Genomic DNA, 20,746 nt, shown 5'->3' on the forward strand with positions numbered 1-20,746 from the left:
TGGAGCACGACAAAGCACTCTTCGAGATCATCAACATGGTTATCATTAAGTTGAGACTTGACTAACATGTCATCAACATAAACTTCCATGTTGTTCCCTATTTTCTCCGAAAACATCATGTTCACGAGCCGCTGGTATGTGGCCCCAACATTTTTGAGCCCGAATGGCATGACGTTATAACAATATTGTCCGTTATAAAGCTCGTATGTTCCTGGTCAGGGGCATGCATGGAAATCTGGTTATATCCAGAGTAGGCATCCATGAATGACATCAGTCTATGCCCTGCCGTGGCATCCACGAGTTAGTCAATCATCGGTAAGGGAAAGCAGTCCTTTGGACAAGCCTTGTTGAGGTCCGAATAGTCAATGCAGGTTCGCCACGTCCCATTGGGCTTTGGGACCAATGCCGGGTTGGCTACCCAGTCTGGGTAAAAAGTATCCCTTATGAATCGATTTGCTTTTAACCTATCGACTTCCTCTTTCAGTGCCTTTTTTTTCTATCATTGTCCAATTGTCTTCACTTTTGTTGCTTCGGTGGGAATATTTTATCGATATTTAGCACGTGGCTCACTATGTTCGGACTTATTCCTACCATGTCTGAATGTGACCACGCGAAGACATCCTGGTTTCTCTTCAAAAAGCAAATTAGTTGCTATTTGGTTTCTTCCTGAAGATGTTTCCCAACCTTTATCATTTTCGAGGGATCGGACTCTTCGAGCTGGATTTTTTCGAGCTCTTCTAACGATTCGAGATCAACTTTCTCCTCCACCCTTGGGTCGATTTCTTCATCTATCTCCAAGATTGTCCCATCTTTATTCTAAATAATGACGAGTTCCTGTGTGCTCATCTGTTTCTTTCCTATAAAGGAAATGTTGTAGCATTCCCTTCTAGCTAACTGATCTCCCTTCAATGTCTCGATGCCACTAGGAGTCAGGAGCTTAATGGCCAGATGCCTTACAGACGAGACTGCCCCCAGCCCTACCAGGGCGGGTCTCCGGCCGAAGGTAGGTCTACTACTACGAACTCCATCATCTTGGTTGTTGAGACTGGGTAGTCTCCCAAGGTCACGGGGAGTTCGATGGACCCCATGCAGGCAGTCCCTTCTCCTGAAAAACTGTACAACATTATTGCACACGCTTTCAGGTCACGAAGAGTGAGTCCCATTTTCTCTAAGGTGGCCTTATAGAGAATGTTCACTGAGCTCCCATAGTCTATGAGAACTCGGTGAACTTTCTTATTCGCGAGCTGGAGAGTGATGACCAGTGGGTCATGGTGAGGAAACTGAACATGGGACGCGTCGTCCTTGGTAAAGGTTATTGGTTGAGATTCTATCTTTTGGCTTTTTGGAGCTCTATGTTCGGGTTCATAAGGAGACCCATCCCCAGTTTTTAGCTCGTTCACATATCGTTTTTGGGCATTCTTGCCCGTTCCTGCGAGATGAGGCCCGCCTGAGATGGTTATTACGTCTTCTCCATCAATCAGAGGGGGCCTATCTTCTTCCCTTGCTCTGGAATTATTGTTTTGGTCAGACTGTGGCGCAACTGCCCTCTGGCTAGTAGAAGCCTGATTATGTTGGTTTTTGACATACTGTCGGAAATAACCTCTTGAGATCAGTCCTTCGATCTCGTCCTTCAAATTCCTGCACTCATCAGTAGTGTGTTCAGTGTCTCGGTGAAAACGACAATACTTGCTGGAGTCCCTCTTGGACTTCTGATTTCTCATGGGGTCTGGACGCCTGAAAGGGACCTGGTTCTCATTATCCAGGTATATATTCTTCCGAGACTCGTTGAGCTCGGTGTACACTTTGTACACGGATAAATACCTATCCCCCTTCTTCTTCTTTCCCCCTTCGGCCTCAGGGTTATTCCTTTCGTTCTTTTTTCTTTTGGAAGGGTTTTCCGCAGTAGGCTTTGAAACTGGTGGGTCCATCGAGGTTGAGGCAGAGTTTGCGTTTATCGTTGTAGTCATGGGTTGAGAAGACATATTTAGTGTCGACCTCGCCTCCTCTACATTGACAAACCTCTGAGCTTGCTTATTAAACTCGGTTAAGGACCTCACCGGTTTTCTCTGCATATCATCCCAGAGTAGACTTCCTGGCATTACTCCAGCTTGGACAGCCATTAAATGACTATTGTCATCCACATTTTGTGCTCGAGGAACTTCCAAATTAAACCTCGTAAGGTAACTTTTCAATGTCTCGCCTGGTTGTTGCCAACCGTTGGTCAGAGTTGATGCCTTGGGTCTCACCCTAATCATGGCTCTGAACTGCTTCTTGAAATCCTTTGACAGTTGATCCCAAGAAGTGATCGAATGTCTTTTATATTTCTCGAACCAGCTTTTTGCTGGTCCCATTAGCGATGCTGGAAATAACATGCATCTGAGCTCGTAACCCACATTACATGCTCTCATTATGGTATTGAATGTACTCAGATGGCTGTATGGGTCGGACTTTCCCTCAAAAGGTGGGACATGAGGCATCTGAAACCCTTGAGGAAACAGAGTGTTGGAAATATGAGGAGCGAACGGTTCGAGCTCCTCGTCAGAATCCTTATCTCAACTCTGACCTCGCTCATTTTGTAATAGCCTAAAGGCCTTGTCCAACTGATCTATTCTTTCTTGAACCGAGTCCGCAAGGGGTCTTGCCTAAAATTGGCTATTGTTGATCACAATTTCAGGCTCGCGCCTTCGCAGGGGATCTTTACGCCCATTTAGGCAATCTCTTAAGTCCGGGTTCGATGGGTTACCATTACCCCGATTCTGATTCAAGTGTTCCCGCAGGTCGGAGCGGTTTCTGTGGTTCCCAGTATTCTTTCGACCTCGATCATGCATACTAACTGACCTAGTATCTCTTGAGTCATCACTGGTAAGGCTTGTTGCATGATTATTCCGAGATGGGTCTCTTTCATGTTGCCTCGTCTCTACAGTGCGAGACCGGGACATTTGACTTCTTGTATGCTGGGCACCTCTCCGCTCTCTGAAGGCTTCTCTACTACCTTGCCTCTTTCCCGCATGTCTTTCCTCATCATCTCGAACTAGTTGAGCATTTCTGCGAGGCAGTGAAGGGTATCTTATAGGCAATGGAGGGAATTGTATGGGTGACGGTGGCTGCCACCCATTTCGAGGCCTAGACGGTCCTGAGTTCGCCCGTGTTGGGTCGGTAACATTCCGCGTATTACAGGGGATTTGAGTCCGAGCCTCTGTAGGGGCTCGGTTATTCTCAGTTCCCGCTGGTACCTCCGCAGTAGAATTAACCGGAGCCCGAGCTCGAGTACTTCTTTGGGGTCTCGAGGGAGCGGATTGCTCTGCTGGTGCCGGAGGTTGTTTTGGTCTCCTTGTGGCAACATTTTTTCGGGGTCGCCCACGAGGCCTGCGGGGAGGAACATGCATGTCCCTCGGAGGTGGTGCTTGGTTCTCACGCGGAGGTGGGGGCTGAGCCGCCTGAGCTTCTGCGAATAACCTAGCCAACTCCTCATTTTCACTTGTTGGCTTCGGCCAACTGTTTTTTCAGCTGTCGGTTTTCAAGTTCCACAATGGGGACATACCGTTCAGGATTATAGTACATGTCCTCATCCCTTGAGGCTGGAGGTCCCCTAGAATCGGAGGACTCGCTTCTCTCTTCAGTCTCTGGATTTACCATTGGCTGCTTCCCAGGGCGTCTTGGATAGTTTTCTTCAGGAACGTTTTGATCATTTGTGGCCATAATTGTTCAGGAATCGTACTGCTCAAGGCTCTCAATGAGAGCACCAAGCTGTTGACGCCATTTTTCGTCAACTTAAAATGTAGAGCACGTAAACAGTAAATAATTATGGCAAGAATAACACAATAAAACAAAGAGAGTTTTTTACGTGGTTCAGCAGTTAACTCTGCCTAGTCCACGAGTCCTTTTTATTAAGACTTAGGAAATCTCTGGATATTCTTCAGGAATGAATTCTCCAGAGGTTCTCTCAAGATTACAAAATTTTGATCCCTTACAATGGTACATGACTTCTCTATTTATAGAGGAAATCTTAGAATACTATCCTACACGTTTCGGGAAGTTATTCTGTATATTAATAAATTTAATGGCTTTAAAGCCTGTAACTCCTATATACCAGGAAACGTTCCCTGAAGACCAGGGGGCGTATAACCGACTAATAAATAACTTCCCTTTATTGTAGGGAAGTTTAGAGTCCAAGAACTTTACTTAGCTAGTTATTTAGTAGTATTATAGTATGTTTAGTATTATCTTTGTAACTGTGGATTTTTGGTTCAGACCAGGAATTATTTGGACACTCATAGTAGTACTTATAGATTTTCTAAGTTTAATCTATAGTTTAAGAATATTAAGTATAACCTAAGGTTTGATTAATGTGAGTGATATTAAGGATTATATTTATTATATTATAAGGTTTAGACATCAACCAATAGGATTTTAAGCACATGTTATGAATGGTGATTAAGGATTAAGTATTTTTGAGGATTAAATTTAATAAGGAGTAAAGTTTGAATGTTATAGGGTCAGTCAGCAGCTTTGAATACGTTGAGGGCTTAGTCAAGGCTGTTTACTCCATTCAAACTTAGCTAAAAATGTGTAATTTCGTGTTTAATTATTCAGCGTGTGCCGATATATCGCAGCTATAGGGGGCGATATATCGCAGCACGTAGATACGGAGGAAGTCAGAGCTACCTTTCAGAGGAAGTCAGAGCTGCGGAGTTGGCTCGGTGTTCTGCTCAACTGGCTGAAGAGGAGGCAAGAGCTGCGACTCCTGCAACCCCAACTGTTGTTGGTTTGGAGGAAGGAACCATCGAGGAAGTGACTGACGAGGATGCTGCCCAAGATCCTCCTGCCCCCCAGGCCTCTTAACTTTTGTTAACTATTTTTCTTTCTTTTTGAACATGCGACCCACAGGTCGTGATGTAAAGACAATAGTTTCTTTTTAAATTTTGCTGCACGGGCAGTAAATCTTTTTTTTATTTGAACAGTTACATCCAAGCAGCAATGCTTGCGGTGTAAAAGCTTAACTCTTGATGCTATAATATTTTTATTTATTATAACATTTGTCCGTATGACCGAACTTAGCATAGTACTTTGGCATGATTTAACAAAACATAAAATTTGAAAAATACACTAAGTACTGTAGCATGCTTTCACTCATTTTGTTCATGTGTTTACATACCTTGAGAGTATGCTTTGCTATCGATGTGCCTTATGTGCCCCCCAAGTGATCGAGGAGCTTTAGGTCCTTGGTCACTTGCCTTGACTATGGCATGTTCGAACATTCCTGTTCGTGCGGAAAAAATGATACTTGTGATACAGCAAAACAACACACGTAATGAACAAATACTTGCAAATGTAAATTCACAACAGGTTGGCAAGAATGACTGGCTGAGCACAGTCCCTTATAATCTCGTATTAAAAATGGACTAACATGTCTTTACGAGTGATTCTGAAACAGAATCTTACATATACGAGCAGTTAGCCATACATCGTGGCTAACCCTCTTTGCAAAACTTGTAAAAATTAATAGAAAAATCTAAACAAGCCAGTCCTTTAAGAAGGGCTGTTTATTGATAATACTTGCGCAGGTGTTCTCCATTCCAATAGCGTGGAACGAGATCTCCGTTTAAGCGTGCAAGTTTGTAGGTGCCTGGGTGAAGGACTTCTTCAATCTGGTAAGGTCCTTCCCAGTTAGGTCCGAGCACGCCAGCAGTGGGGTCGCGGGTATTTAAGAAAACTCGTCGTAGCACCAGATCTCCGACGTTGAATTTTCTTTCTTTAACTTTGGAGTTAAAGTACCAGGCGACTTTTTGCTGGTAAGTAGCAACTCGGAGTTGATATTTTTCTCTTATCTCATCGATCGAGTCTAAGGACTCCATCATCAACTGGCTGTTCGCGTCTTGGTCGTAAGTCAAACGCCGATGTGAGGGGGGATCCAGCTCGAAAGGTAACATTGCCTCATATCCGTAGGCTAGAGAAAATGGGGTATGCCCCGTCGTTGTTCGATGAGATGTTCTATACGACCAGAGGACTTCAGGTAGCTGCTCCGGCCACGCTCCCTTAGCTTCTTCAAGCCTTTTCTTCAGAGTGTCCTTGAGGGTTTTGTTTACAGCTTCGACTTGCCCATTCGCTTGGGGGTGCGCGACTGAAGAAAAACTCTTAGTAACTCCGTGCCTCTCGCAGAAATCGGTGAACAGGTCGCTGTCAAATTGGGTACCGTTGTCTGACACTATCTTTCTGGGCAAACCATACCGGCATACAAGGTTCTTGATGACAAAGTTGAGAACTTTCTTGGTCGTGATAGTTGCGAGTGGTTCAGCTTCTACCCATTTCGTGAAGTAATTGACTGCCACGACCGCGTACTTTACTCCTCCTTTTCCTGTTGGAAGTGACCCAATCAAGTCTATTCCCCATATTGCGAAAGGCCACGGGCTCTGCATCTGTTTTAGCTCGTTTGGTGCTGCTCGTGGGATTTTGGAGAACCTTTGACATTTATCACACCTTCGTACGTACTCCATCGAATCCTCGTTCATTGTTGGCCAGAAATAGCCCTGTCTAAGAACTTTTTTCGCCAAGCTCTGCCCCCCAGCATGATCCCCGCAGAAGCCTTCATGCACCTCTTTCATGAGTTCCTTAGCTTTCTCTGGTGTGATGCACCTGAGCAGTGGCATTGAATATCCTCTTCGGTACATAACACCATCGAGTAGTATGTATCTAGCAGCCCGCCTTTGCAGAGTTCTGGCCTTGTTTCTATCTGCTGGCAATGTCCCATTTGTCAGATACTCCAGGTAAGGAGCCATCCATGTATCTTCTGCACGAATTTCCATGTTGGCTTTGACCACATCTATGCTTGGTTTACTTAATCTCTCTACTGGGACTATGTTCAAGGTGTTAGCATCTTTAGCACTTGCAAGTTTGGCCAAGGCGTCTGCATTCGAATTTTGGTCTCGTGGAATCTGCTGAAGGGTGTACTTTGTAAACTGGGCTAGCAAATCTTTCGTTTTGTTAAGGTAGGCCATCATCTTTAATCCTCGCGCTTGATATTCTCCCAGGACCTGATTCACGACCAGCTGAGAGTCGCTGTAAACATCGAGCGCTTTTATACTCATATCCCTGGCCATTCTCAGCCCAGCGAGGAGTGCTTCGTATTCTGCTTCATTGTTTGACGCTGCGAAGTCAAACCTGATTGCGCAGTGAAATCGATGCCCTTCGGGCGTTATCAATATCACTCCTGCTCCTGCGTGGGATTCATTGGATGATCCATCCGTGAATAACTTCCACGAAGGAGTTTCGTCTTGAGGCATGGGCGTGTCAGGTTGTTTGCATAGCTCACTGTTGGGGAGTTCGGTGAACTCCGCAATAAAATCGGCCAAGGCTTGCCCTTTTATTGCTGTTCGTGGTGAATAAGTTACATCGAACTGTCCTAATTCGACCGCCCATTTTAATAGTCGTCCAGTCGCCTCAGGTTTTTGGAGGACTTGCCGAAGGGGCTGGTCGGTCAGAACTGTGATAGGATGGGCTTAGAAGTACGGACGCAACTTTCTGGAGGCTAGGATTAGGCAATATGCCAATCTTTCGATCGGTGGATATTTCAACTCTGCACCGATGAGCCTTTTGCTGACGTAATAAACAGCTTTCTGTACGCCTTCTTCCTCCCGTATTAGTACCGCACTAGCAGCAACTTCGGTAATCGCCAGATAAATATAGAAAGTCTCTCCTTCGATTGGCTTTGATAGGACGGGAGGTTGCGACATATGAGTCTTTAAGGTCTGGAATGCTTGCTCGCAGTCTTCTGTCCATTCAAACTTCTTATTTCCCCTGAGTAGATTGAAGAATGGAACGCACTTGTCAGTTGATTTTGAGATGAATCTACTCAGGGCAGCGATCCTTCCGGTCAGGCTTTGTACATCCTTGATTTTCTTCGGCGACTTCATGTCGATCAGGGCTTTTATCTTGTCGGGGTTGGCCTCGATTCCTCTTGAATTTACTATAAACCCCAAAAACTTCCCTGATCCGACTCCAAAGGAACATTTGAGGGGGTTTAATTTCATCTGATACTTGTTCAGTACGTCAAAGCATTTCTGCAAATCCCTCACATGTCCTTCTGCCCTTTTGGACTTTACGAGCATGTCATCCCCATATACCTCCATGCTTATCCCAATTAGTTCTTTGAACATGTGGTTGACCAGTCGTTGGTAAGTCGCACCTGCGTTTTTCAGTCCGAAGGGCATTACTCTGTAACAATACAAGCCCGTATCGGTCCAAAAGCTGGTGTGATCCTCGTCAGGGGGGTGCATGCTGATTTGGTTGTAACCTGAATATGCATCCATGAACGAGAGGATCTCATGTCCTGCAGTTGCACCGACTAGCTGGTCGATCCTCGGGAGTGGGAAGCAGTCTTTTGGGCAGGCCTTATTGAGGTCTGTGAAATCCACACAGGTCCGCCACTTGCCATTAGGCTTGGGGACCAGCACCGGATTTGAGACCCACGACGGATAAAACGCTACTCTGATGAACCCGTTTTCTTTAAGTCTTTCGACTTCTTCTTTCAAGGCCTTTGACCTATCTTTATCGAGCAGCCTTCTTTTCTGTTGCACCGGTGGAAAGGTTTTGTTTATGTTCAGGACATGGCTAATTACTGCAGGGTCTATCCCAACCATGTCTTTATGCGACCAGGCGAAAACTTCCTGGTTATTTTGCAAGAATTTCACCAGTGCCTGTTTTGTGGCGGGTTCTAAATTCTTCCCAACCCTTACGACTTTGGTTGGGTCTTTTTCATCGAGTTGGACCTCTTCCAGGTCCTCGATGGGTCTTATATTTTCTTCAAAATCCCCAAAGCGAGGATCCAAATCTATATCCTCACTTTGGGCAACGCCCTATTTGGTGACTTTATCACCTGATTGGGTTTGCCTGTCTTCTGTCATCTGCAATCGTTCTGGGGTAGCGCTCCTCGATGCTCCACTTTTTGCCTTTGTGATCGAGGCGTTATAGCATTCCCGGGCTTCCCTTTGGTTTCCCAAAACGCATCCTACCCCTGCGTCCGTTGGGAACTTCATGGCTAGGTGCCACATGGAGATGATGGCCTTCAGCTCAACCAGTATGGGTCTTCCAATAACGACGTTATATGCTGAAGGACAATCAACCACTACAAAAGTGGCGAGTAGTGTCCTTGAGGCAGGCGCTGTACCCGTTGTTATTGGGAGTTTGATCATTCCGGCTGGTGCGAGCCCTTCTCCAGAGAAGCCGTATATGGTTCGATTGCAGGGCTCCAAGTCCTTTACGGACAATTTCATGCGTTCCAGCGTTGATTTATACAGGATGTTCACTGAACTTCCTGTATCGATCAGTACTCTTTTTACCATCATATTGGCCATCTGAATATCCACGACCAGCGGAGGGGAATGTGGGAACCGGACGTGTTGGGCATCGCTCTCAGAGAAGGTTATCCCGTACTCCTCTGAGCGAGCCTTTTTTGGCGCGCGGTCCTCCACAGTCATCATCTCGATGTCCTGGTCATGGCGTAGAGTTCGAGCATATCGTTCTCTGGCCTTTCCACTATTTCCCGCGAGGTGCGGGCCTCCACAGATGGTTAAGAGCGTTCCGGCTACGGGGGCAGGCTGTAATGGTGGCGAGCGCTGGCGTGTAGACGTCTGCTCGTTGCCACCTGGAGCTTCTCGTTGGGAAGTTCCCGAGGCTCGTACATACCTTCTCAAGTGTCCTTGTCTTATAAGGAACTCGATTTCGTCTTTTAACTGGTTGCATTCATTAGTGTCATGTCCGTAGTCGTTATGGTAACGACAGAACTTGGTGGTGTCTCTTTTCGAAATGTCTTTTCGAATGGGCCCGGGTTTCTTGTAAGGCACACTAGAGCTCGTGGCCTGGTAAACCTCTCCCCGATACTCGATGAGGGCAGTGTAGTTAGTGAACCTAGGTTCATAACGATTACCCTTTGCTCGTTTATTGTCGGAGGTGGAAGGTTCGTTATATGGCCGTTTCCCACCATTTTTGCCATTACCGCTGCCGTTTTTATGGCCTTTGCCATTGTTATCAGGTTTGGATCCATTGGCGGCTTTGGAAGGTTCAGAGGCCTTTTTACCCTTGTTCGAGGGTTTCCCATCGTCAGCAATGGCTTCCTCGAGCTTTATGTAACGATCGGCTCGATCCAAGAACTCTTGGGTCGTTTTAACTCCTTCCTTTCGGAGACTTTTCCAGAGGGGAGAACAACGTTTTACCCTTGCGGTAATGGCCATAATCTTGCCTTCGTCCCCTACTGTTTTTGCTCCAGCCGCCGCCCTCATAAATCGTTGGACGTAGTCCTTCACTGACTCTCCGTCCTGCTGGCGGATCTCGACCAGTTGGTTTGCTTCGGTTGGGTGGACACGACCCGCGTAGAACTGTCCGTAGAATTCCCTTACGAACATTTCCCAAGAAACTATGCTTGCAGGTGGAAACTTAAAAAACCACTCCTGCACGGCTTCAGAAAGTGTTGCAGGAAAGATCCTGCATCGAGCGTCTTCGGACACTTTCTGAATGTCCATCTGGATTTCAAACTTATTCACATGCGAGACGGGATCCCCGTATCCATCAAAGTTCGGGAGCGTAGGAATCTTGAACTTGCTGGGAGTCTCTGCGTTGGCTATCCTTTGGACAAAAGGAGTGCCCTTTCTTCTATCGTGGTCGATGTAAGAGGTCCTTCCCCCGACCAGCTGTTGCACAACCTGATTCAGTGCGTCTATCTGGGCTTGTAATGCAGTAGGAATAGCTCCGGTTTCTGCTGCTGGCGGGATGTTCTCACCATGCTTCTCTCGACGATCATTGAGTATGTCCCTTAGGTCTTCCTCCCTTCTCCGTTGCTCGCTACCTCCGAGTCGGTTGAAGACATTATTTTGCCTGGGTTGCCCTCCAGCATCTTGCCTATTTGGTTGGTCACCTTGAGGTATTTGGCTCCTGCTTTTACCTCTATGTCCATTCCTCCCATCAGCATTGCCCTTGCCTGAGTCAGCTTTGTTGTATCCATGGCCATCTTTGAACCTTGATTGACTGTGATAAGATTGGTTGTTTCCTCTATTTCCGTCCCTGGCAGAGACGCCCCGAGCGTTAGAGGGTGGCCTGCGCTGGTCGCGATGTCCCCGTGCACTATCATGCCGTGGGGGTCCTCGGACCGCAGAGCCTAACTCCGAGCCCCTCCTGTTACCAGGAGGGTAGTGGCCTTTGTTCGCTTGGTGTGGCCCATCATTCTCACAGCATCTAGGACTACGAGGCTGTCGCTCGGCCCTATTCTGCCTTTGCTGCGGGGGATTACCCCGAGCAGCTTGGGATGGTGGATTTGCCTCGGGTTCCAGTGGGACGTCGTCCTGGGGCATTTGAGGCTGCTCGGGCCTTTGCGGACTTGAAGGATGGATTGGTGGGCTAGGATTGGGACCCTTCTGAGGTGGCCCACTCTTAGGTTGGTTAGGCTGCGAGGCAGGTGCGGCCTGATTTCTTGTCAACAGCAGGGCTGCTTCGAGGGCTGCCATGACCTCAGTCTGGCGGCGATCCACCTCTGCCTATCTCTCGCTCAACTCCGCCCGCTGACGGTCAAGTTCCTGCTGCTGCCTTGCCATGGCCTCTACGGCAGTCTCTTGATTGGCCCTCAGACTAGCCAATTCTTCTTGCAACGCGCCCAGGGTGCTCTTCAGCGTCGCGTCGTCCATTTCCTCCTCTTCAAAATCTAGTTGCGGCTCATCTTCCGCCATGCTTGCGGGTGGAGGAGGAGGTGATGGATTCGATGGTGCAGTGGCGGCAGTTTGGCCAGCTTTCCTTCCTGCTTTCGCCATCGGTTTTCTTCACAGCAATGAATTTTCCTCTCAACGAAAGCACCAGAATGTTGACCCACGATTTGGCCAACTGACACGGAGTCAAAATATGAATGATATGGACAAATATAAAGAAAATAGTATAATGACGAAAGTAAAGAAAACACAGCAATTTATAGTGGTTCGGCCCCAGGATCTGGTAATGACCTACGTCCACTTAGAATTATATTGATATGAAATCAGAAGTGTGATCAGAGAACTTGGGTTCAATGAGTTTCAGCACTTCACTTAAAGAAATTCTATCTCCCTCTATGGTTTTTTGTTCCAAAAGAAAAAGGTCCCCTTCCCTTGAGCTATATCTTGCTATTTATAGGCTCAAGGAGGGTTACAGATTATTGTTGCAGATATTATACCCTAAATGGCAGGATATTCAAAAGATTGCATGAGATAAATTCGGATTCACAAAGATCTTCCCATAAATGTTGTTCTGCTAGCGGAACCACCGACTAGACTGGTCGCGGCATAGACAGGCTTGTCATGCTTCTGGTTTGTCTCCTGGTCGATACTCTAGCAGATGCTTCCAGATGTCAGCCACGTATCAAGAATTTATTTGCCACGTCACAAATGCTAATTTACCTGATAACAGATATGCATGCATGTATGTTTGTAGGCTTGGGCATATGACCCATATGACTAACAAGACCCCAAATGGGTTATGGGCATGTGACCTACTTAGCTAGTAGGACCCCACTAATCCCATGGGCATATGCTTGTTTAGTCTATGGGACCCCAAGTAATAATGACCATTATAATAAGTGTATGTTATATGTATTATGTTAAGTCTTTATGTTTCTTATGAAGTCAAGTTATGTTTATGACTATGTGTTAGATTTTCCTTGCTGGGCATTAGACTCATTCCTTTCTGTTTTATGTGCAGGAAAATAAGCTTTAGAGGCGGTAAGATTCGTGACGCTTAGAGGATGTGTATCGATGGTGAATGGAGTCAAGGGGCCGAGCGTTATTCGATTCGAGGATGTAGTTTTTGTTTTATGTCTTTTTACATGTATTTTCCGCACCATTTATGTAATGTCTTTTATTTTAAATCATGTTTTGTTTTTAAAGACAATGGGATCCCATATCCTTCTTAGTATTCTATTTATTTGTCAGTAACTCTTATTTTACAAGTTACTCAATAAAATTATGGTATTTTCGTAAAAATGTAAGTTTATGTATAGTTTCGTTAATGGTCCTAATAGTCTAGATTAGTGGGTCATTACAGGAAGTTACAACAATAAATGTAGACTGCGTCTCTTCAAGTGACCTATTAAGCTGTTCGAGATCAGCAATCAGCATCATCAGCATCATGCCAGTCTAGGTCTCTGAGTAACTTACGAGTTATATTATTTTCCCCAAGACCAGCTCGGGGTGGGAAAATATCACCGAGATCACCTTGTTTCGAGCTCACACTCATGTCAAGCTCGGACCTCTTGATCCGAGGTCACCCAAAAATGGATGCCTTCCGATGTCTATCTTTCGAGCTTATAAGGACTTCGAGGTTACCCATCTTCGAGGTTGCCACCAACTTTGAAGATTCGGCGCCTAGGTTACGAACATGTATTCTAGCTATTGCGATCTCACACCTGACGAATCCAGCTTTCGAGGTCTCAACTCTCAAGGCTCGAAATCTGGGTGTAACATTATTATTTTGTTGTTAATTTTTCTAATGAGAAATGATATTGAATAATTATGTAATGTTGGCTTTAAAATTTTTATGTAATAATTAAAATTTTATCAAATAAACTTTTCAGATTCATATATAATAGTTTTAATTGGGAGTTTTTGAATATTTTATTATATTGATTTTTTTTTTCTAAAACTAGAATTACCATATATTATATATAAATCAAAACATCTCTTTTATATATTAAGTGTGTAGATAACGGAAATTATTTGTTTTAACGATTTTTTATTTTTTTAATGTTAACTTTAACGAAATATTCTTATATTTAATAGAATATTCTTATAGTTAATAGTAGTTTGTAAATACTTAAACTTAAATAAAATAAAATAAATAATTAAAAAAATTAAAATAGGATATTTTTGAGATATTTTACAATTATAATTATTTAAGAATAATTAATAATTAAACAAATTAAAATAGAATATTTTTTTTATATATTTTACAATGATAATTATTTAAAAATAATAAATAACTAAACAAATTAAAATATGATATTTTTGAGATATTTTATAATGATAATTATTTAAAAATAATAAAATCATATGTTTTATAACTTAAATAAAATATAAGTAAACGGAAACTCACTTATTAGAATAATATCATATTAAACATATAATGTAATCTGCTGTAAATTAGAAACAAATTGTTTTTTTTTTATAAAAAAAATAAGTAAGAAACTTAAATTTAAAATTCAGGTATAATATTTAATATTATATTAAAAATATAATATATAATCTTATGTTGTCACTCTTAAATTTAAAAACTAGACCAAACATAAATTTAAACAAAAATAAATAATTTTTTTAATTAAAATAGGATATTTATTTCAAAATTTATATGACATTAATATAAATTTAATAAAAATAATTACTAAATTATATAAATAAAACTAAGCAAACGTGCATATTGCATGTTGCTTCTATCTAGTATATATAAAAACTACTAAAATTTAAATTATTGTAAACACTAAATTTCAAACTAATAAAAAAAAATTAAATAATTTGCTTTAAAACTTGAATGCACCATATTTTTATATGTAAAAATATCATATTTTTTAGGCTATAAACAATGTTTTAGCTTATTTTTTTATAATATATTTATATTACTTCTTTTATAATATATATACGACATTGTTGACTTAATTAAAATTTAAATAACAATTAAAAATATATTAATACATTTTCTAAATAAAACTAAAGTAAACATACATTTCACCTTCGATATTAGTGAGTTTAAAGAGTATGTGTGTCCAACACTATTAAATGGCATACCACTATTAGTGCAAATTCAATAACGAGTTTCATACATTTTAATTTAATAACTAATATTAGATATCGCTAACTAATCATATGGTGATACGGTGTTGTACACCTTAAATGTAAAATATATAAATATAGTCATTATATAGTGGAAGATAAAATCTTACCCGGTTGAAGTTTTCATCATGCACAATATCAGTGGCCGTCATTCCCTTACTATTAAGAGCGAATTTGTCAAGTACTCGACGAGATAATAAAAATGATGATGTCACTGTTCCACTCCCAGTTAAGATAGCGACTATGTCAAGTACTCGACGAGAAAATAAAAATGATGATGTCATTATTCCACTTCGAGTTAACACAGCGAGATGGAAGCAAGTATTTCCATCTTTCTCTTTCCAATGTAAAATATCATTAAACTCCTTGAAATGTAGCATTCCCTTCACCAAGCATATGTTTCTACTCTCCACGGCAACATGTAGAGCCGTTCGGTCGTTGTTGTCCAATAACTCACAAATGTTGTACGAATATTTTCCGGATTCAGCTATTAATGATTTTACTGCTCCAAAAGAACCACTCCTTGCTGAAATATGAAGAGGGGACATGCCTTCATTGTCTTGAATCAAAGCAAGGGTTGCTTTTTTCTGCAAAAATCTTTTCACCACTTCCACCTCGCCAAAGTGTGCCGCATGGTGAAGAGGAGTCCATCCATGATCATCTTTCATTTCTAAAAGATCGCCATCATATTTTTCTAACAGCTTCTCAACGTAGCCTGAAAGCACAAATAATTAATGTGTTTGTACATATATATAGGACAATCATTCTTTAGGGCTTCACTTTAAGTCCTGCCGGTGGAGTTTTTAGTGTTATCGACTTTTGAATAGTTTTCGGCGCGATTTTTTTATGACTGTGTATATCATTGTAGCTATTCAGAGCATTGATACGATTTTTAGAAAGTTCTAAATAGCTTACAGTACTGAAAACTAGGTTCAAACATGTTATTGCACGCGGGACTAATTTTTTATATACGCGTGGAAAGCAACATGTTTAAATCTAGTTTTCAGTACAATAAACTATTTAGAATTTTCTGAAAATTTGCAGGATGCTAAAAAAAACTACAATATACACATTTATAAAAATAAATCGACTAAGTCTTTCACCTCTCCAGTTTCACAGTCGACTATGTCTTTCACCGCTTCAAAATTCCCTAACCTTGCAGCAACATGCAGTGGCGTATCACCATGTTTATTGGTCTCCAACACTATTGGATGATTTGAACTTAAGCGGCCGAGTAGCTTGTTTTTGTCTCCGGACTTTACCGCATTGTGAAGCTCTAAGATGTAGCTTGTGCCCTTCTCATCTTTAGAAACTTCAGTAGAATTGCTCTCCATATGTATAGTTTTCTCTTATTCAAATCATCAGTATATATAGAAAAAGAATTAGCTATAATAAATGGGATGATAGCTAGAGAGAGAAATAAAAGAGAATTATTTCAAGGTAATTTATTTTCTATGTTGAATTAAAATCCAATTAATGTGTTGTGTATTTATATATACTACTGTGCCCATTTATAGTTATAATTTATAAATATATTTGTGTCGTTGGGATTAAGTAGAGAAACAGTTAAAAAAAAAAAAAGATTATTAGCTGAGAACTTTTTACCAAAAGCAGGAGTTGAGCTCTTCAGCAATCCCAGGCTATATAGTGGCAGTCTCCCTGTAATATTAAATATAGATATATTTATATATTATTCAATAGCAAAAGAGAAGAATTCGTTAACAATTTTAAATAAATTGGAACTGTATCAAATTGAGATATATATAATTCAGAAATCTGCTTATTAGAAACTGAATTTTTAATTGAAATAAATAAGTAAGGTCATCAAATAAATCAACTTTATAGAACTATGATATGTCATAATTTTATGTGATCATAATATAATCATCACATTGACTCTATATATGATAAAACTATCACAAAGTTGAAAGAAAAATACCCACCAAGACGATAAAAAATATAAAAATAAAAGATGTAAACAACACTCTAACCTTATTATATATATATATATATATATAGAGAGAGAGAGAGAGAGAGTGTGGATGTGTGTAACCTTTGAACTTAATTGTTTATTTCCAGTATTTAGTTGAAATATACAATAGGATTTTAGTTGAATTATATACACATATTTATATCTATATGCATCTTAAATTTATTGTATACGCTTTAACTTTTTGTTTTCATCGTTAAATGTATATAATAAGAAAGGTATATCAAATTTGAACTCTCTCTCTCTTTACTCAAAGTATAAATTGCATGGCATATATACCTAACTTCGGCTTTCCTTTCACTGTTTCACAACCCGTCGACCTTTAGTTGTACCAATTAATGTGCTTTTTATTAGAATTCTTTTCAGAACTTATTTGTATTGTAAATTACGTACTTGAGACAACTTTTTATTTCGAGTATTTCCTTAGATCATAATTCAGGAACATTATCATTTTAGCTTTTTCTGTCTAAATCTATTATCATCTTCAACCAAAGATTTTCAAAAAAGATAAAATATAACCCCATAATTATTGTAGACAGAGGAGGAGCAGGCAGAGGTGCAAGAATAAGAGGTACTATAGGAGAAGGGTTTATCACTACTAGAATTAGAAATAATATTAATTAATCTTCAACCAAACAATAAAACTATATGAATCCGAGACCATAACTAATTTTCTCTTGGAGTAGTGATTTACATAACTCAACATACTAGTGTGAAGCAATTTTTGTGTAAGACAAGGAAGAGATCTTCCATATTCGTTTCTAGAGTGTTCTCGAATATTATAGTCAAATTTGGAAGGAAAAATAAATTTTAGGCACGCTCGAGCGGACACATGACGCATGTAGTGTTTTTGCTTCACCCACAATGATTGCAACCCCTGTGCGCAAGAGAGAGTATCCTTGCTTATAAATTTACTAAGCTAAGATATGGAATTCTATACATACCCCTTTGAAAGGAAGAGATCTAGGCCCATATTCGTTTCTAGAGTGTCCTAGAATATTATGGTCGAATTTGGAAGGAAAAATAAATTCTTGACTTGCATTTGTGCCCGTAGGACGCACGAGTGGACACAAGACGCGTGTGGTTTTGCGATGTGAAAATTTGATAACACAAGTATATGTATCATTCAAGTAATAAAGTGCACAAGCATGAGTATCATCCCACAAACACTGAAATACCCATTACCACCATTTAATTCATAATCTCTATTTGGCTAACAAAAATTTGATAATAAAATAAAGTTAAAACATAAACATAAAAAATACAAAACAAAAACAATTGGAAATTATAAACTCAAAATAAATAATGCTAAAGAAGATTATTTTTTTTTGGGCAATCAGAAAATGTATTCCAACAAACAGCCATTTACAAAACTATCAGCACCTTAACTCAAGGCCTGCACAAAACTATACATCAGATCAATATGTAAACTATAACTTCTCAAACCACTCTATATCTTCCTTGGCAATATGCTTAGGCCAGACAAATAAGACTATATTTTTAACAGATTCAGTTATCCTTTTTACAATTAGATCTATTCTAGCTACTTTTAAGGACCAGAAGGCATCATTTATAGTTTTCCAAATATGATAAACCAGGGCAGCAAGGCAAGCAACAAAGCAAAGCTTCTTGAATTTGCTTATTTTAGCACGAGCATTCCACCTAACCAGCTGCTGCAAAGAAATAGTTTTAGCTTGCCAATGGAGGCAGCTTTTGACTTCCTGCAAGCACATTTTGCTAACAGTACACTCAAAAAACAAATGAGCAGCAGATTCTTTCTCAAGTCCACACAAAAGACAAGTACAATCCTGCACTATACTAAACTTAAACAGTCTGTCTCTGGTTTTCAGACGATCTTGAACAGCCAGCCAAAAAATAAACCTGTGTTTGGGAATGTTAAATCTACTCCAAACCTCTTTATTCCAGTAATAGCCAAAGAAGATTATTTAATGAATAAAAAATTAGGGAATTTAATCTCGTCGTCTTTCTACTATCTATTTCCTTAATTAATGCAATATTCTCACAAATATTTTTTTCTAACTGAGACAACGAGTTACAAAAATATTTCATATTTGGATTAAGATATATAAAACTCAACCTATGTGTGAATTTTCTATATTTATAATATGACAAACTCAATATATATGTTGCATTAACCATGCGAACTCATAAGCTACATAAACCACATTGAAACTTTAATTCGATATCAAAATCTATATCTAATCAATTATAGTATGTATGAATCTCACTTTTTTAGTTTTTGAATCAAATTCATATAAATCATGTAATAAATAACCAGTCAATCAAAACAATAAGCATAAATTGAAAATATCTCAATAATGAAGAACAAAACATAAAATTTTCATTAATTTATTGAAGAGTTTCAAGAGACTCAATTAAAAACCCTAAAACTAGATTTAGTTCATATTCGTAACATTCAAATCCATTAAACTAGAAATCAACATGAAATAAAGTTAAAAAGAAAGAATGAAAGGAAAAACTCTAAGGCGATCCAATCCTCTCCACCGAGCATCCAGTCGTCTTCTCCAAGTCTCCACACTGAAAAATTAGTGTATTACGATGAAAATCGCATTAAAATAAAAAACCATACGTTTTCTCCCAAGTGAAATGACCAAAATTTATTTTTATTAAAAATCTGCAGAAATCCTCGCTTTCCAAACGCCTAGCGTGGTCGCGGCACAGTGTAGCGCGGTCGCGCTACTTGCTTAAAAATGCGAGTTTGCTTGAATTTTGTCATTGTGTCGATTTTTTACCTTTTTTCGTTCCAAAGCATCACGAGTCCTTCAAAACCTAAAACCAAACAAAAACACGCGTAAAATAGAATAAAATAACTCTAATTAACTAAAACACTACCTAAAAAGACGAGAATTGCTAAGGGGCACCACTGATGCCCAACACCACTAGGAGGTGACATACTGCTATTGGTGTAATCCAATATCAGGTCCCACTTATTTGAATTATATACACATATTTATATCTATATGCATCTTAATTTTATTTTATTCGCTTTAACTTTTTGTTTTCGTCGTTAAATATGTATATAATAAGAAAGGTATATCAAATTTTAACTCAATCTCTCTTTACTCAAAGTATAAATTGCATGGCATGTATACCTAACTTCGGCTTTCCTTTCACTGTTTCACAACCCGTCGACCTTTAGCTGTACCAATTAATGTGTTTTTTATTAGAATTCTTTTCAGAACTTATTTGTATTGTAAATTACGTACTTGAGACAACTTTTTATTTCGAGTATTTCCTTAGATCATAATTCAGGAACATTATCATTTTAGCTTTTTCTGTCTAAATTTTGTATTTGTGTCGATTTTTTTACCTCTTCACGTTCCAAAGCATCACGAGTCTTTCAAAACCTAAAAATAAACAAAAACATGCATAAAATAGAATAAAATAACTCTAATTAACTAAAACACTATCTAAAAAGACACAATAGATTCGTTTATCAAACTCCCTCAAACTTATCATTTACTCGCCCTCGAATAAAGAACACAAGATAAAAAAAAAAACCAAACTAAAAACCTAAAACAACCAACACAAATAAATTAAGCCAACACCAACAATTTAAGCCTCAAAATATTATGAATAGCATGCTTATGTAATATTCAGGAAAGCCAACCAATAATCCAAAATTTCAGTAAAAATATTATTTCTATTCACTTAAGACCAAACAAAAATAAAAGCTATCATAATCATGATTTATAAATAAAATGCATTTGAATCAATTCATGCTTACTGGTTTTTTTTTTATTACAATCAATTAACACTACTACAAATATAGGCTTTCTCTGTATTTTTTTTCTAGCATTAAATGAAAAACGCTGAGAAAATGTTCAAATGAGTCTGAAACACGAAACGGGAAAAAAATGATATATAATTACGGTTTATAAAGAAA

The 20,746-nt window shown here is 39.9% G+C and overlaps 1 protein-coding gene across 1 annotated transcript; it reads right to left on the bottom strand.

Moving 5' to 3' along the window:
- Positions 1-13,049: 13,049 nt before the first annotated feature.
- Positions 13,050-16,499, bottom strand: LOC133783723 (uncharacterized). Its single transcript, XM_062223368.1, has 4 exons — positions 16,434-16,499; positions 15,932-16,176; positions 14,939-15,543; positions 13,050-13,456 (listed from the first exon to the last, which is right to left on the bottom strand). The coding sequence occupies exons 3-4, from the start codon at positions 15,494-15,496 to the stop codon at positions 13,436-13,438; spliced, it is 579 nt and encodes a 192-aa protein (XP_062079352.1). The 5' UTR covers positions 15,497-15,543; positions 15,932-16,176; positions 16,434-16,499; the 3' UTR covers positions 13,050-13,435.
- Between the last annotated feature and the right edge of the window lie 4,247 nt (positions 16,500-20,746).

Source organism: Humulus lupulus, chromosome 6 (assembly GCF_963169125.1).
Source record: "Humulus lupulus chromosome 6, drHumLupu1.1, whole genome shotgun sequence".
Taxonomy (NCBI): Eukaryota; Viridiplantae; Streptophyta; class Magnoliopsida; order Rosales; family Cannabaceae; genus Humulus; species Humulus lupulus.

Coding starts and splice junctions, on each gene's coding strand:
- LOC133783723 (XM_062223368.1), bottom strand. CDS start 15,496: ATGAAAGATGATCATGGATGGACTCCTCTTCACCATGCGGCACACTTT. Junction 13,457..14,938: donor ATGATGAAAACTTCAACCGG/GTAAGATTTTAT, acceptor TGTTACACCCAG/ATTTCGAGCCTTGAGAGTTG.